Source organism: Thunnus thynnus, chromosome 12, assembly GCF_963924715.1.
Source record: "Thunnus thynnus chromosome 12, fThuThy2.1, whole genome shotgun sequence".
NCBI lineage: Eukaryota > Metazoa > Chordata > Actinopteri > Scombriformes > Scombridae > Thunnus > Thunnus thynnus.
The window spans coordinates 23,828,132-23,843,853 of NC_089528.1; the positions used below are offsets into that span (position 1 = coordinate 23,828,132).

The following is a 15,722-nucleotide window of genomic DNA, read 5'->3' on the forward strand; positions in this document are numbered from 1 at the left end:
TGATAATCAATAGCGTAAAGGTAATTAAGCCACAAAATAGCGATGTGGAAACATGATCTTTATCAAGCAGGTGAAGATAGTGCGCTTTTTAGTTGAATGCATAATGGGGAAAAAAGGTTTAAATTTGATTTGTTTGATGAAAAGAAAATTGCTGAATGTGTAAACATGCATGAAGAAAAGACTTTTTACAACAATAAAAATGTCTGATAACTGTAAACTAACCTCAATTATCATAGATGCAGTATATCAGCAAGAGTATGTTGTTATATTTCTGGTAGTGACTTTTTTAATGTGGTATTTCTTTGGTCCATTTGTAGTTCTCTGCATATCTAGACACCCCTGTCCACATTTTTTTTTGTTTGGTCAAGGCCCCTTAGTTACAATTAAGGGAGATCTTAAAGTTACAGCACAAAAGACAATAGTATTACTACATCTTTGTGGCAACAGTTTGGGGAAAACCTTTTACTGTTTCAACATCACAATATTCCAGTGCACAAAGCCAGATCTGTAAAGAAATGGTTTTCTGAGTTTGGTTTGGAACAACTTGAGAGCGGCCTGCACAGAGCTCTGACCTCAACCCCCGTCCAACATCTTTTGGATGAACTGGAGCACCAACTGTGAGCACGACCTTATGATGCTCTTGTGACTGAATGGGAGCCAAAATCTGGTGGAAAGCCCGAAACCAGAAGAGCGGAGGGTGTTAAAGCAGCAGATTACAACCCGTAGTGTTTGAACGAGATGTTCAGCTATCACACATGGGTGTAATGAATGAGTGTTTTACCAAATAGTGTAGCAGAAATGACGCAGGCCTCATGAAAATAGATTTACTACTTGACCTGAATGAAAACCTGTTCTTACTTCTCAGTAGAGGTCTGTCTGTCTAAACACTAAGACACTGATCATTCTGCAGTTTTATTCCAAAATTAGATAAATAAAAATAAGTTATTAGCTCTCATATATAACATATTGATAATATATGTTTTTAACCTAATTATCTGGATGGCAATGTGTCTTTCCTTTAGGTGTAATTTACCAAATTTCTGTGGCCCTTTGATTGGATAATTGACCCAACATGTATGGGACTGTTGTGATGCTTGTTTATATAGTTGATGAGGAGGGTGTAGATCAAAACGTCATAAATAAAAATACTGGCAGTAATGAGAATGTGCAGGAGCTTTGTTCACATTTATTCAAGTGATGGCACATATTGTAAATTAAATGAAATATTGTGCTTTATAATAGACGGTTGAGAACCGAAGTTGTTCTGTATGTTGACGAGATGACAGTAGCTCTTATACAGACATGATGCTCTGAAGTTTGGAATTTTTTTTAAAGATTTATTTATCTTTTTTAGCTCAACAGTCCTTGTTGACCTTAGAAACAGCAGCTAACAAAACATCTTGACTCCAGTTCAATTTATTTGCTCGTTCTGGATCTTTCATCCATATCACACTGTACTCACCAGCAGATTGATTTTTTTTTTTCTTTTGCAAAAAAATGGTTCGTCAGTCTGCCAAGAAGACACTCGCAGGAATGAATTATTTTGTGGATAAATAGAGTATTGATTATCTCTCTAGATTCTAGTGGCACAGAGACCCTGCCAGCCTAAAATATTCATGTGAACAGAGACTATCCTTCTACATGCTGAGTCTGAGCTGATTCTAACGATTTTGCTGAAGATCCCACACTACCAGTCAGCAGCAGCTTTTGCCAAGAAGAAGAAGTGCAAATGAGATTAACGTCCAGATTGCTTCGATATTGATCTGTGAGTGAAATCCAAACTGTGGGTGCGTTCAATATTTACATGGATGCACTTTCCATGCACTCTAAAGGTGCCTCTACTTAAGTGGGCTTTTTAGTGTCTTTCTGTGGTGGATGTGGGCAGATCGTCTCTTTTGGAATTTAGACAGACACATATCGCTGTTGAAAACCTCAACCTGTAACTCCAGTTTATGTGCATTTAACTGTACGTGTGAATTTTTGTCAACTCTATAAGGTACATGACATTCAGGCTGAAAACATGTTGTTTCAAACATGACAGTTTGGAGATACAAGAGTTTTTTCTTGCCATGATATAACAGGACGTCTATAACTAGTAGCTCTGTGAGGCTGTATGTAACTGTACTTTGAGCTAAACGCTTAACTCAGCATGCTAACATGCTCACAATGACAATGGGATCGTCACATAACATACTCATGTTTAACAAGTAAAATTCACCATCTTAGTTTAGCCTGCTAGTGTGCTAAGTAGCATTATTCATAAAGTACAGCTGGGGCTGATGGAAATCTCATTTTTTTCTGCAGGTTGTTGGTGATAAACCAAAGTATTGCTGGATGAAAATTCAGGGGGTTATCAACACTATTAGGACTCAAAGTTTTGCGTCAATCCATGAAGTAGATGTCAAGTTATTTCACTGAATAAGTGAAAACTTTAACCTGCTGGTGGTGTTGGGGGAAAAAATAAATACTAGTAAAGTAGCAGTTGGCATATCTCAAAACAAGTTTCAAGTATTACTTTCAGGTATAAATTTTCCTATGCCTTCACATTCAATTGATTTATTGACTGTCTGACAGGATATTTTCCTTTCCATGCATCGGAAATAAGAAACAACATTCCTATTTTTAATTTTCCCAATTAATAATTGATTTATTGACTGTCTGACAGGATATTTTCCTTTCCATGCATCGGAAATAAGAAACAACATTCCTATTTTTAATTTTCCCAATTGATGTGATGGATTTTTATGCATCCATTCTTCAGTCTTTTTCAAGAAACTGTGAAGCACATTTAATGCTTTTTGTCGCTTTTGTAATTTACCTTTTTTATAAATGTTTTATACTGTTCCTGCTTTAAGTATGTAGCTGCTATATATTTACTAGTATTATCCCCTGTCATGTATTATTCAATAAAATAATGCTAGATCACCCAAGTTATTTGAATTAATCCTCCAGAGACCTTGTAAATCTGTAGCATCATGTATTCATCCTCTGGGAACCACGAATTTTTGTAAAAAAAAAAAAAAAGTCATAATATTCCATCCAAGAGTCGAGAGTTGAGACATTTTCACTCTGGAACAAAATGGATTAGTTGCAGATGTTACACCCGACTTTCAGAAAGGCAAGACAAATGAGATGGACAGAGCTACATTAATTTAAGAGCAACGACTGCATGATAGTCTTGTTATCTCTCTGAACATAAGAAACTGACTTTAGAAGCTATTTTATAATTGCAAATTGATGCAGGATAATGGCGTTCATTAACTGGTGATTGAAGGCCTGTTTAGTGATGTCATCAAGGCGTGTATCATCTCAACATTAGCAGGCAGGATGTTCATGTTAATGCACGTACGCAGGATGTCGGCTTCATCATAAAGAATTGATATGTTTACGGATGTCTTGTATTACTTCTTAGTTGTTTGTAAGATTACATTACATCCTGAGAGATGAACAGCACTGTGATTGAAGGGCTACCATGCTTTTATTGAGGACTGTTTGTGCATCGGGGCGGAGAAGAGTTTAGCTTTTAACGTGGCAGCTGTGATCTAAGAGGTCAAAGGTCATTAGCGCTTCATTCCTCTGGCCCGCAGCAGACAACAGTCTCTGTGTTTCATAACACAAAGGACTTCTTAGGAGCAATAGGCGGCATCTGCTCTCAGAAAACACACATTGTAAGCGACAAGATGAGGAGGAATGCTGAGTGTGTCTGCCATTCAAAATGCAGCAGAAGAGGATAACTTAATACGATTCAGCCCACAGTTGTAGCTGTTTACTCTGTTATTATAACTTCTAATTTAGTGACAAGGGTTAGGTTTGTTTAGTAAATGTTTCAGAAGCTTCAAACCCAGACGGATAAATTATTTGAGGTTAGCGACTCCTGGGAACACTCAATCTCCCCGACCTCACTGTCATATGTATCATAATTTTCTGATGTTGGCAGCCATGACTGTGTAGTTACTCACTCTATGATGAAGTGCTGTTTACATTTTCATGGTACCGACTTTACCTCAACGTCTCTAAAAAAAGACTTCAACTGCAATCAGTGATTTCCTACATTTCCCAGAATGACTTTCAACAACAACCTGAACATGTTGTTTTCAGCTGTGGGTTATACTCAAGATGTTTATTATCACTCTGGTTATACAAGTACAATCATGTGAAATATTTTGGCTGGGAGAAAATAAATATATATAAAAAGACAAAATATAATAACAAAATAAAAAAGCAATAAACATATATTTAAAAAAGTGAAATATATATATGAAAAGACAGAATCAGTGAATTTAAATCCTATAGAAAGTTATTATACAGACGGTTGTTATTGCACAAAGGTTGAAAAAGGGCACAGAAAGGTTGCATATACAGTCACTGGTCTGGTTTTGTGTTGTTTGTTTGTTTTGTGTGTGTGTGTGTGTGTGTGTGTGTGTGTGTGTGTGTGTGTGTGTTATTTATTTAGTAGTCTTATGGCCTGAGGTGAAAAACTGCTCCTCAGTTTGCTGGTGCGTGTTTTGAGACTCGTGTACCTCCTATCTGAGAGCAGCAGGGATGTTGTGTGGATGCAATGGGTCCTTAATGACCCTAAGGGACTTCCTGGGACTTCCGCTGGGTGTACACCTCCTGCAGGCTGGGCAGCACACACCCGGTGATGTGCTGGACCATGCGCACCACCCTCCCAGGCGCCTTGTGGTTCATGCTGGTGCAGCTGCTGTACCAGGTGGTGAAGCAGCGTGTCAGAAGCCTCTCTATGGCGCCCCGGTAGAAGTACCTGAGGATTTGAGGCTTCAGGCCAAATTTCTTTAGGCACCTGCCACTGTTGGGCCTTTTTAACAACAGTGGCAGTGTGGCTAGCCCATGTCAGGTGCTTGTGAATGTTTACCTCCAGGTATTTGAAAGTGTCCACCCTCGTCACCACTGTGCTGTTGATGGTGACTCAGGAATGAGTCTCACCAACACAAATATGTGAAGTTGATAGATGGAAGACAGCAATTGCAAGTAAAAAAGTATCTCTGATTCTTCTCTGATGGATTTCCCTTTGTATGATTGTTTAATTTTTTGTTATATAAAAAAGCACTCTTTGATTCTGAAGGACTAACACCAAAATTTGAGGTTGACTTTTAAAAATAAGGTTTTGTGTTTTATATGCTTCAGGACATTTGTTGGACCAGTTGGAAATAACAAAAAATAAATTGAGCCACAAGATAAGTAAAATAAACCAGAAATATTGATCCTGAAAGTTCATCCTTGACCTTGAAAACTTTAGTTAGACAAATAAAATTCTGACTGCTCACTTTCAACCACATCTCATGGTCTTTTCCTGGATGGAGTTTGACCGAGAAGGGGTCAAGGTCAATGATCAGCAGTCGTCCTCTGACTGGAAAAATCAAATTTAAACCTTCTTGTCAGTATGACTGAGGGCCTCTAGTTTGGCCCCGAGATGACAGCTGGTAAGTGAACCTTGAGTTGTTTGGGTTTTTTGTCAAATTAATCAGCAATATTTTATTTAGAACAGGGTTAAGTGTCTTGTTTATTCAGGCCTTAATGTTTTTTTCCTTTAAAACAATGTGAGAAAGGTTCCAACACCAACAAATGTTTGAAGAAAATCATTTGGTTGTTTTGATAAAGATGCAGATGACATGACTGCTGATATTACTTCATTCATCAGCTGGTTTGGACGCAGCAAAAGGCATCTGATTTATTTTTAGAAACCACCTTGCAGAGTTTTTACTTGCATCAGCTTTCACTGCTATATAGCTTCTACAGTATGTGAGCTGCTTAGCATCGTCATCAGGAGAAAGACCACAAACTGACGATGGATTATGCAGCAAACAGCGACTGGTGAGTGATTTATCTAGTGTTCCTGTTGAGGGTTCATTAGGTGCTTAATGCACATCTAATCCGATTCTAGTTTTAATCATTAAAAGCACAAACAATAGTGCCCCCCCCCCCTCACAAAAACAAACCTTGATTGAAGTTGAGCCCCATCCTGTAATATAACCTTGTTAAGAGCTGCGTATTATCCATGAAAACCCAACCAATCATCAGGCACTGCATTAGGTGTAATGTGATTGTAACTGGGAAATGAGTTTGTTATTTAAAAGTTTCCTGCTGAACCTGCAAAATCTGCATGGCTCCAACACCTATTTCTGTTTAGAAGAGATTCATTTATTGATCCCCGTGAAGAAAAACAAAATGATTCAGCTGAGGCAAAGAATTATGATGATATGAGAACAAACAGAAATCTAAAAGGCAGAAATAATGAAATACTTAACAATACAATACGGTACAAACACTAACATGCGAAGAAAGAATAAGCTCACCTTTTAAATGAAAAATTGATTACTCGCATTTATTTGATTGTTACTGACAGTCACGACTTGTGTATTTATATGATTTCAAATATCTATGGGAGTGTCAATCCATCTCTCCTCTCATTTCCTGTCATCACTCTGCTGTCACTGTCCAATAGAGGCATAAAATGCCACCAAAAATATATTTTAAAGCCTATATAAATATATGTGAATAACTGTGTCGGGAGAAATATTTTTGCTCCTTTCCTACTTTTCATGAATTTTCCAGATTTGATACTGAATCATGTCAAATCTTTTGTGTATTCAGAGTAACAGAATTCACTCTGAAGAATGATCCTTTGTGGAGCATTAAAGCTGATACATTAACTTACAGTTCAGGCCTGGTGAGCTGTGTTTTAATGTGGGAGCTGGAGCGTGTGGGAGTAATTCATATACTCCTGGGGAGTTGAAACTGCAGAGGTACAGAGACACTGCAATGTTAATAATTGCTGTCAGATTGATAAAGTGGAGTGTAAAGCAACAATATATTCCTTTAAAATGCTGGGGAGTAACAGTAGGAGGGGAAAAAAAAGTAAAGTAGGCATCTCTCAAAACAGTCTTAAGTATTACTGGAGCAATAAAATCCTCCTCTGCCTTCACATTATGAATGCATAGCTTTGTTTTTAATCTGTCCGGAACAATTGTTGAATTGTCTGTCTGAGGGGAGAATATCCATATATCCATTAGTAAAAAACTAAAAAAATTAGGGGATTATATATATAAATACAGTGGGGTCCAAAAGTCTGAGCACACTAGTCAGAATGCTTCTATTTTGCATTTGTTTCGCTTTCTCAGTCATCAAGTTCCCCAGTAAACGTTCAACGGGGTTGAGGTCAGGAGACTGTGGAGGAAAGTCCATGACGGTCTTCAGGTCTTCTTTGGTCTTCAAGTAGTTCTTGCAAAGCTTTGAGGTGTGTTTGGGGTCATGATCCTGCTGTAGTATGAATCCTTTTCCACAAAGATGCAAACCAGCAGGTACGGCCTCAATTCAGTGCGGGCGTCCCGACTCCCAGACTTAAATATTCCCACCACCATGTTTCACTATTGGTTTGATACACTGCGGTTTCGTTCTCTCTCTTCTGTTTGTCTCCTTACATACACCCTTCTGTTGCTGTCTTGAATCTGAAAGTTGAATTCATCAGTTAATAGGACTTCTTTTTCAGTCATCCACTGAGAAATCCTGGAATTTTCTTATCCCACCCCGAGCGTTTGGCCTTGTTTCCTCTCCTGAGAAGTGGTTTAGAAACTGCTACTCATCCTCTGAGACCACAGCAATACAGCCTTCTTTTGACACCACTTTTGCTGATTGGAGTCTTGCATTTTTTATTTAGCAATTTCTGTATCTGTGATGAATTTGCTTTTCTATCTCTCAGGGAACTAAGCCTGATGTATTGATCTTCTGATAGTGTGGTCCTTTTTGATCTTCCTGATCGTGCTTTGGATACAACTGATCCAGTTTCTGCAAAGCGTTTCAGAGCTCCATGCACTGCCCCCTTAGAAACCTTTCGTCTAGCCGTGATTTGAAGCTGAGAAAGCCCCTGTTTGCTTAGAATAACAATGTAGCTTCTCACATTTTCACTTAGTTCTGATGCCATGTTTCCTACTATCACAACACTACTTAGTAAGCTATGATCTGTTGGAAACTCGAGTCACAGCCATATTTATAACAGATGAACTCTGGCTGCAAGTTGAGTTACTTGAACGAGCCCCTGATGAGTAGATCTGAACGCGTGCTTCAATGAAAGGAATACAACTCAAGGAAATATGACCTTTTGTACAAAGGAGTTAAGTTGGTCAATGCCACAAATTTGCTTATACTGTATACAGTTGCCTCTTGAGACATTATCTCTTTTACAAGGGAGACCTGCCCAAAATGGCTGCATCAACTTATTTATATTATTTAGATTACTTAATTTTGTGTATATTTTAGCTGCTATGCACCACAATGCTAAGGCAAATTCCTTATATGTGCAAACCTAATTGGCAACAAACCTGATTCTGATTCAATAAAGTGAAAAAAAACTCCCTTCCTTCATACTTCTTGACAGCCTTTATATACATTTACAGTTTTATTCAGTCATAAAAACATCATGATTTCAATATGTTTATTATATTTTCCATCACAGCAGCTTGTGTAATGTCGTTCAGTGTGAAGGTCATCCTGGCCGACAGGGGGCGAGCAGGGGGCGTCACATGAAGGAGGGGATCCAAGATGGCGTCGTCAACAACTCTACCGCTGCTGTTTTGTTTTGCATCATTTGTCCTCAAGTTCAGCTCTTCTAAACTTTTAAACGAGCCTTGCTACAAACCCATCACAGACGGCAGACCAAACTCTGTCAAGTAAGTGAATAAATAAACGTACAAAATCAGCTTAAAGTGACGGTTTAGTGATTTTTGGCGTGTTGTTTACATCAAAGCAGAGTGACGTTAATGCGCAGTTGTGATTTGGACGTTTGACATTTGTATTTAGCCGTTAAAAACCGTTATTCGTACAACTGAGGTAAAGTAACGTCTTAATTAGGGATCGACCGATATGTTGTTGTGTTTTAGGGCCGATAGCAATACCGACTATTAGTAGGCTAATCAAGGAGACCCAGAACCGATATTTGGTACCGATATACATTTGTATGGGGCCAGAACAGTGACAGATAAATAATGGCATTGAAAACAAAACCTGAACTGAAAAGGGAAACGTTGGCATTGAAACACTTGTATTGGGAAAAGTTGTTTTGGCACTGAAACAATAATATAATGGAAATATTTTTTGCATTATGATGTGTTTTCAATGTCAATCTTAAGATTTTTTTTTCTTCATGTCTTGTCTTTTCAGTGAGTTTTTTTATGCTGTTTTTTTCAGTGTCACTGTTTTTCAGTCTCAACTTTCTGTCACTGTTTTAGCATAGAAAGGAAAGGTTTTAGGGAGAAACTACATTACCCAGTATGCCCTGCAGTCTGATGAAGATACCCAAGGGCAATAGCAGAGATGTTGAGCCAGACTGTTGTAATTTTTGCTCTAAGACTGTTAATATGTCACTTTATTAAGGTTTAATATTTTTTCAGACGAGAAAGTAATCATGTAGATTCCCAATATGTGGTCAGTTAATCCAAATAACACTTTTTGTAAATCTTCTGCGATGTTTTCAGTGCCGCTGGCCAGATGAGACCAGCTGTCATCTCAGCTTATTTTATAATAATGAGTCCCCCTCCACTCAAAAATGTGTTTTTCTTTTTGTTCCTTCACTTGTTTGAGCTTCACTGTGCAGAATGATGTATGTGCAGAGTTTGATACTAGAAGCTGTTTTCACATTCATCTGCTGAAAGAGGAAAATTTCTCTGAGCTTGGAGCCTCTTGAATTTTTAATGAGGGAGAAGGAGTAGGTGTCATTTTAAGGATTTTAACAAAATAAACTTTTTTTTTTCATTTTTTTAACCATATCAGATATAAATTATTATTCAGGGTAGAGTATTTTACATAGATCTAAAACATGTCTGGAGGGGATCTTTAAATTTTCATCTGAAACGTTAACTAAAGCTGTCAAATAAATGAAGTGAAGTAAAAAAAAAAGTACAATATTTTTCTCTGAAATGTAGTAGAGTGGAAGTATCAAGTAGCATAAAATGAAAATACTCAAGTAAAGTACAAGTGTCTTAAAATCACGTAAGTACAGTAGTAAATGTACTTAGTTACATTGCACCAGTTTTTTTTTAAAACATCCCCTTTTAATTAATGTATATTATTGTTCTTCTGTTTTTCCTTCTATTAATAGAGAGAACTAAAATAAAATGATAATTTTAATTCACAACATCCAACGTGAATAAAGTGATGATTTCACACAGTGACAATTGGAGACATCACATGTCCAAAAGCACATACTTGTACTATGAAACTGTGTTTTAATTATTAAATGTTCTTAAGTTCTGCATTAATCATTTTTAGGATTGGGTTGTAGCATTTTAATGCTGTCTGTGAAAAGAAATAGTATCAGGTGGATTTTTAAGGGATTTATTGATTGATGGAGTCACTAACTTAAGGGATTTTTCACCCTTCTTCTTCATGACATGCAGGGGAATCATTAATAATTGAAAACTATTCTTTTAGATGATCCATAGTGTTATTTTATCTATTAAAAGTCCTTAAGTTCTCCATTAATCAACTGTTATTATAAGCTTTTGGCACTTGAATGTCTGTAAAAAAAAATCAGGTTCATATCAGGTGAATATTTAAGGGATTTATTGATTCATGGAAGCACTAATTTATAGGATTTTTCATGCCTCTGCTGCAGGATATGCAGGATCATCATTAGTAATTAAAAAAGGGCCATTTAAATTCATTTAAAGTGTTTAGATGACCCTAACTGATTATGTGTAATTGTACTCAATTTGCCAATTAAAGATACTCAATCTAAGAAGTAATTATAATAATCATTATTAATTATTTTTTCTCTTTTGTGAATTAAAAGTTTTAGCTGACGTGACTAAAGAGAAATCTCTTCTGGAAATGTGGTTTTATTATAAAGTTATATTATGGTAGTTTTATCACAGTTCTTCTTTAAGAGGTCTGATTGTTCTGGTTTCTCTAGATAATACCGAAGGCCCTGCAGACTCACACAGATGTTTTCACTTCCTCTGTCTGATTAGAAGTCTGCTCACGTTGAAATTGGGCTTCATGACCTTCGTCTTCCTTATTTTAGAACACACGCCCGGCCGCATGAGTACGTGAAGGTGTCGGATCTTCCGCCGTCGTGGGACTGGAGGAACATCAACGGGAAGAATTATGTGAGCGTCACAAGGAACCAACACATCCCCCAGTACTGTGGGTCCTGCTGGGCCATGGGAGCCACCAGTGCGCTAGCTGGTAACCATGGCGACGGATTGAGGAATAGACAGATAGATACACCAGATAGATAACATGTTAATTTTACAATTTGTCATTCTTTTTTCCAAGACCGTATCAACATCAAGCGTGGAGGGTCGTGGCCATCGGCCTACCTGTCGGTCCAGAACGTGATCGACTGTGGGAGGGCGGGTTCTTGTTATGGAGGAGATCACCTGAGAGTCTACGCCTACGCACACGAGAGAGGCATTCCTGATGAAACCTGCAACAACTACCAAGCCAAAAACCAAAGTAAAACTATATTATATATAGTGTATGATTTCTGTCTTGTATTGATTCTGATCACAGCGTCTTTTGTAATATTGAAGAGTTGCCACAATGGCCAAAAGTATGTGGACACCCCGGAAAAATTAATGCTACAGCATACAATTATATTTAAGACAATGACTGGGGCGCTTTTAACTTTTTGGCAACAGTTTGGAGAAGACCTTCTCCTGTTTCAACATGACAATCCCCCACACACAAAGCCAGGTCCAAAGAGAAATGGTTTACCAAGTTTGGTGTGGAAGAACTTGACTGGCCTGCACGTCAACACCATCCAACATCTTTATGGATGAACTGGAACGCTGACATATCACCCAACATCAGTGGTCAACCTCATTAATGCTACTGTGGCTGAATGGGATCAAATCCCTGCAGCCAGGCTTCAAAATCTTATGGAGATCGTGTAACCAGAAGAGTGGAGGCTGTTACAGCGGCAGATTAATGTCCATTATTAGTGTCAACAATCACATATGTGGCTGTAATGTTTGGGTGTCCACATATTTTTGGCCATAGTGTGTATATCCATTTTAGAGGAAAAAACAAAAAATGATGATGAAGTCTCTAAATGTGTTGTTGTATTGTCAAGTGACAACTTCAGGTTACCTTCAGTGTTGTAACATGTTTTTTTACTTTGTCACTTTAAAGCAGCTATAATCGATATGTTTTTTTTAAATAACCATTTATCAAATGACAATGAATAATGTCAAAAGTGTCACTCATAATAATGAACCTACAGAGAATTATCACTCATGTCTGCAGCTGCTCTTGGCTTTACTGAGCTTTATAGTGAGTTTCAGCTCATTGTTTAGCTGTCCGACTGTAACTTTACTGTTTTGCTTCACTCTCAGCGTCTCTCATAGCTTCATTTTCAGCTGCAGCAGGCAGCTGTTTTCAGAGAAAAGCTCTAAAAATCCCACTGTACACTACTTGCTCAGCACCAAATGGCAAACACAGACAGTTCGTGACTAGCTGGTGGGCACAGTGGAGCATTTAGCAGCTAAAGAGCCAGATATTTCCCACAGGAGTTTAATAGAGACTGAAAACAGAGATAAAGGAGAATGAATATTGGACTTATATTCACCGGCTGGACAGAAACACGACTCCAGATGAATTACAGTGTTTCTCCATAAATGCAGGATGTGTATATAAGCAATTCCTTGCTACCAGGATCACCATATCAACTTAATTTCAAAATATGTCAGTGATGTGTTCACAACTTGTTTCCGCTGCCCCCAAGTGGCCAAAAAAATCAGTTAATGCAGATTAAAATAATTTTATCTTATTAAATAGTGGATATGTCAATCTGGGCAAAGACTTGAGCTATTTTGAGGGAAATACAACAAAAAAATAGGTTGTAGTTCATCTGCAAAGAGGCTGATGTCTCAAACTAAACATACACAGTATTGTAAAGATTTTGCTTTTCATTACACTGCAACATTACAATCTTCTCCGTTTGTTTTTGATGGTGCACAGAGTGTGAGCTGTTCAACCAGTGTGGCACGTGCTCCTTCTTCGAATCATGTGCCGTTGTGCAGAACTACACTGTGTGGAAAGTGGGAGACTACGGAGATGTTTCTGGAAGAGACCGGATGAAAGCTGAAATCTACACCAACGGGCCCATCAGGTAGAGTAAGTCATCTTCATCTCCGGTTATTTCTGTTTCATCCATCCACCTACATCCCCCGTGTGAAGGAGGAGATCCGGCCTAAACCGTTCAGTGTCTTAATCATAGTGAAGTTTTTATAAGTAGATGAATATTTAATGATTCTTAAAACTTTTACAGCACAGAATGAATTTTTATTCACTCTGAAACATCCTCAAATACAGGAAATATGAATTTAAAGCCTTAAAGCACTGAAAATAAATATCAAATAAAGAATTGTTGGGTTTTTTACCATGTAATGATGAATAACAAGCATGTATCCACTTTAATAAACACAACTGACCTTTATGTGACTTAAAACTGTATTACTGTTCTTTTCATAAACAACTCTTTAAGTAAAAGTTAAGCTTTGACAGTTTTATATTGTCATTAATTTAATCCCATGTAGTATTAACAATGTCTTAAGGTGCTTTTCTAATACTTACAGACATGATGGAGCACATTTTTCAAAAACCTTTTCAAAAGTAGTTGTCATTTGAAATGTATGGGCTCAAATATGAGATTTTGAGCTTCAAAAATGATATTCAGAAATAATTTTAAAGCTTTTAGTTGTGTATTAATTTCAGTAAAAAAAAACACTGCATGACAAAATTAAAGTTTGTGAATGTGTAGAAACTATGTGAGCATGTACATGAGTATAAAAATAAAATCTGAGCACTATTTATATGAGTGAGGTCACACAAAGGCAGATTCAAAGCAGGAAACTGTGAGACACAGTTAAGTTATGATTACAAATTTTAGCCCTGCTATTACAGCCAAAACAATCTCAATGTAAACACGTATTTGAGCCCTTAAAAATGCTCTTTCCACGATTTCTGATCAATAAATGCACAAAGAAAACAAAAAGAAAGAAATGTGTGTTACTGCAGCAGGTTGGAAGATTTCTGTCTGTCTTTCAGTTGCGCCCTCATGGCCACCGACAGCCTGGAGGGATACTCTGGAGGGATCTTCTCGGAGTTTCACCCGCTCTCTTTGCCGAATCACATTGTGTCTGTGGCCGGCTGGGGCGTGGCAGAGGACGGGACTGAATACTGGAGCGTCAGGAACTCCTGGGGAGAGTTTTGGGTTGGTTTCTATCTCTGTCTCTGCACCACACCCTGCCTGCACAAATAAACTTTGCACACTTTACTACTTTGCAAGTCATGAATTCACTCTCTCATGCATGTAGTTGATTTTATATTCAAGTAGAAAATTTTTAGGGCAGAAAATCAAGTGTTTCAAGTGTAACTTTCACTCAAATTGGGAATAAATTATGTTTTTTTTTTCTTTTTGTTTTCAGGGAGAACATGGATGGGCGAGAATAGTCACCAGTGCCTATAAAGGAGGAAAAGGCAATTGGTTCAACCTGGGTATTGAGAAAAACTGTGCATATGGAGATCCTATTGTAACATAGATAACTGAATAAAATAATAGAAAGAATCTGGTTTTGTTATGCCTGGGTTTATTGGGAAAAAAAACTGTTAAATCATTTGGGAAATTAAGTGAAAGGAGGAAGGATCTGCTCCATTTTGACGTTTACTAATGTGTCCTAAAAACACACATATCAAACCTTGTTACTGCAGAAGCATCTTTTGTCTAAGTAAATGTAAATGTAGAGCTCTCCGTGTACTTTTTACAAGCGTGTACCACATTCAGACACTGAATTTAAATAAATATTTTAACGCAGAACAGCTAAATAATTTCTAATGCCCTGCAAGGCTTAAAAATGCAGTCTGGACTGATGACCTGCTTGTACGCCCAGATTCAATTTTATGCTTGAAATAACTCACTCTCCCAAATAAAAACCACAGTCTGCAAAAAAACTGCAGGTTCTTCTCTTCGGATCCTTCATCACACATTTCGAGGGAAACTATTTATTCCTTCAAACGACAGACGAGCTGAGTCATCATGTTTAAATTCACCTGTGGTGAAAACAGCGTTGGCAGGCGGTGTTGAGGAGAGGCGAGTTTACAGTTATCACACTGAGAAACATCTGCAAAAATTGCTTCTGATGAGCATCACGGAGGCTGACCGCACAGACTCATTTAACATGAATCGACTGTGTTTGGACACAGTGTCGCGGAGCATCAGCAGCTCCACCACCTCCCTTTAACATCAGCAGGGTGCTCTTTTTCCCTGTCATGCAAATTCACATTGAAAAGTTTCTTTTGTCACCTTCATTTGGTAGTTTAATGACGACATGAGTCTGTGTTTCCTGCAGATTTGAAGGGCAGAGAACTGAGGTCATGTGGTTTGTGTTTGTGAGGTTTTTTGGGGGGGGAGGGGTTTACATCCTAGAATTTAAAAACTACAAATTTCAGAATTCTTTTAAGACTCAAAATATTTAACAATTACTGCAAAGGTTTTTCACACCAGGAAGTCTTAATAACAGATGAATCAGGTAAAGAATCCTGCACAAGTAGGTGAATTTTAGCTGGTGAAACGTCATCAATAATAAAGTACAAGAGACTGACTGTACAATTTTTACTGTATCACTTTATTTGAAAGCACAAAAAAAAAATTTTTGGAAATGCACCTCTTATTTCTCTTGCTAAGAGTGAGATGACAAGATTGGTGC

The 15,722-nt window shown here is 37.7% G+C and overlaps 1 protein-coding gene across 1 annotated transcript; it reads left to right on the forward strand.

The window, feature by feature from the left end:
* Nucleotides 1-8,523: 8,523 nt before the first annotated feature.
* On the forward strand, nucleotides 8,524-14,584 carry LOC137194491 (cathepsin Z). The gene is made up of 6 exons (XM_067606438.1): nucleotides 8,524-8,684; nucleotides 11,036-11,199; nucleotides 11,290-11,469; nucleotides 12,976-13,126; nucleotides 14,065-14,230; nucleotides 14,445-14,584. Exons 1-6 carry the CDS (start codon nucleotides 8,557-8,559, stop codon nucleotides 14,556-14,558), a joined length of 903 nt encoding a protein of 300 aa, XP_067462539.1. The 5' UTR covers nucleotides 8,524-8,556; the 3' UTR covers nucleotides 14,559-14,584.
* Nucleotides 14,585-15,722: the final 1,138 nt, after the last annotated feature.

What these genes read in the sequence shown, in the direction of transcription:
- LOC137194491 (XM_067606438.1), top strand. Translation starts at nt 8,557, where the DNA reads ATGGCGTCGTCAACAACTCTACCGCTGCTGTTTTGTTTTGCATCATTT. An exon ending in AGCCACCAGTGCGCTAGCTG is followed by an intron (nt 11,200 to 11,289) that starts GTAACCATGGCG and finishes CTTTTTTCCAAG; the next exon opens with ACCGTATCAACATCAAGCGT. An exon ending in CTACCAAGCCAAAAACCAAA is followed by an intron (nt 11,470 to 12,975) that starts GTAAAACTATAT and finishes GATGGTGCACAG; the next exon opens with AGTGTGAGCTGTTCAACCAG.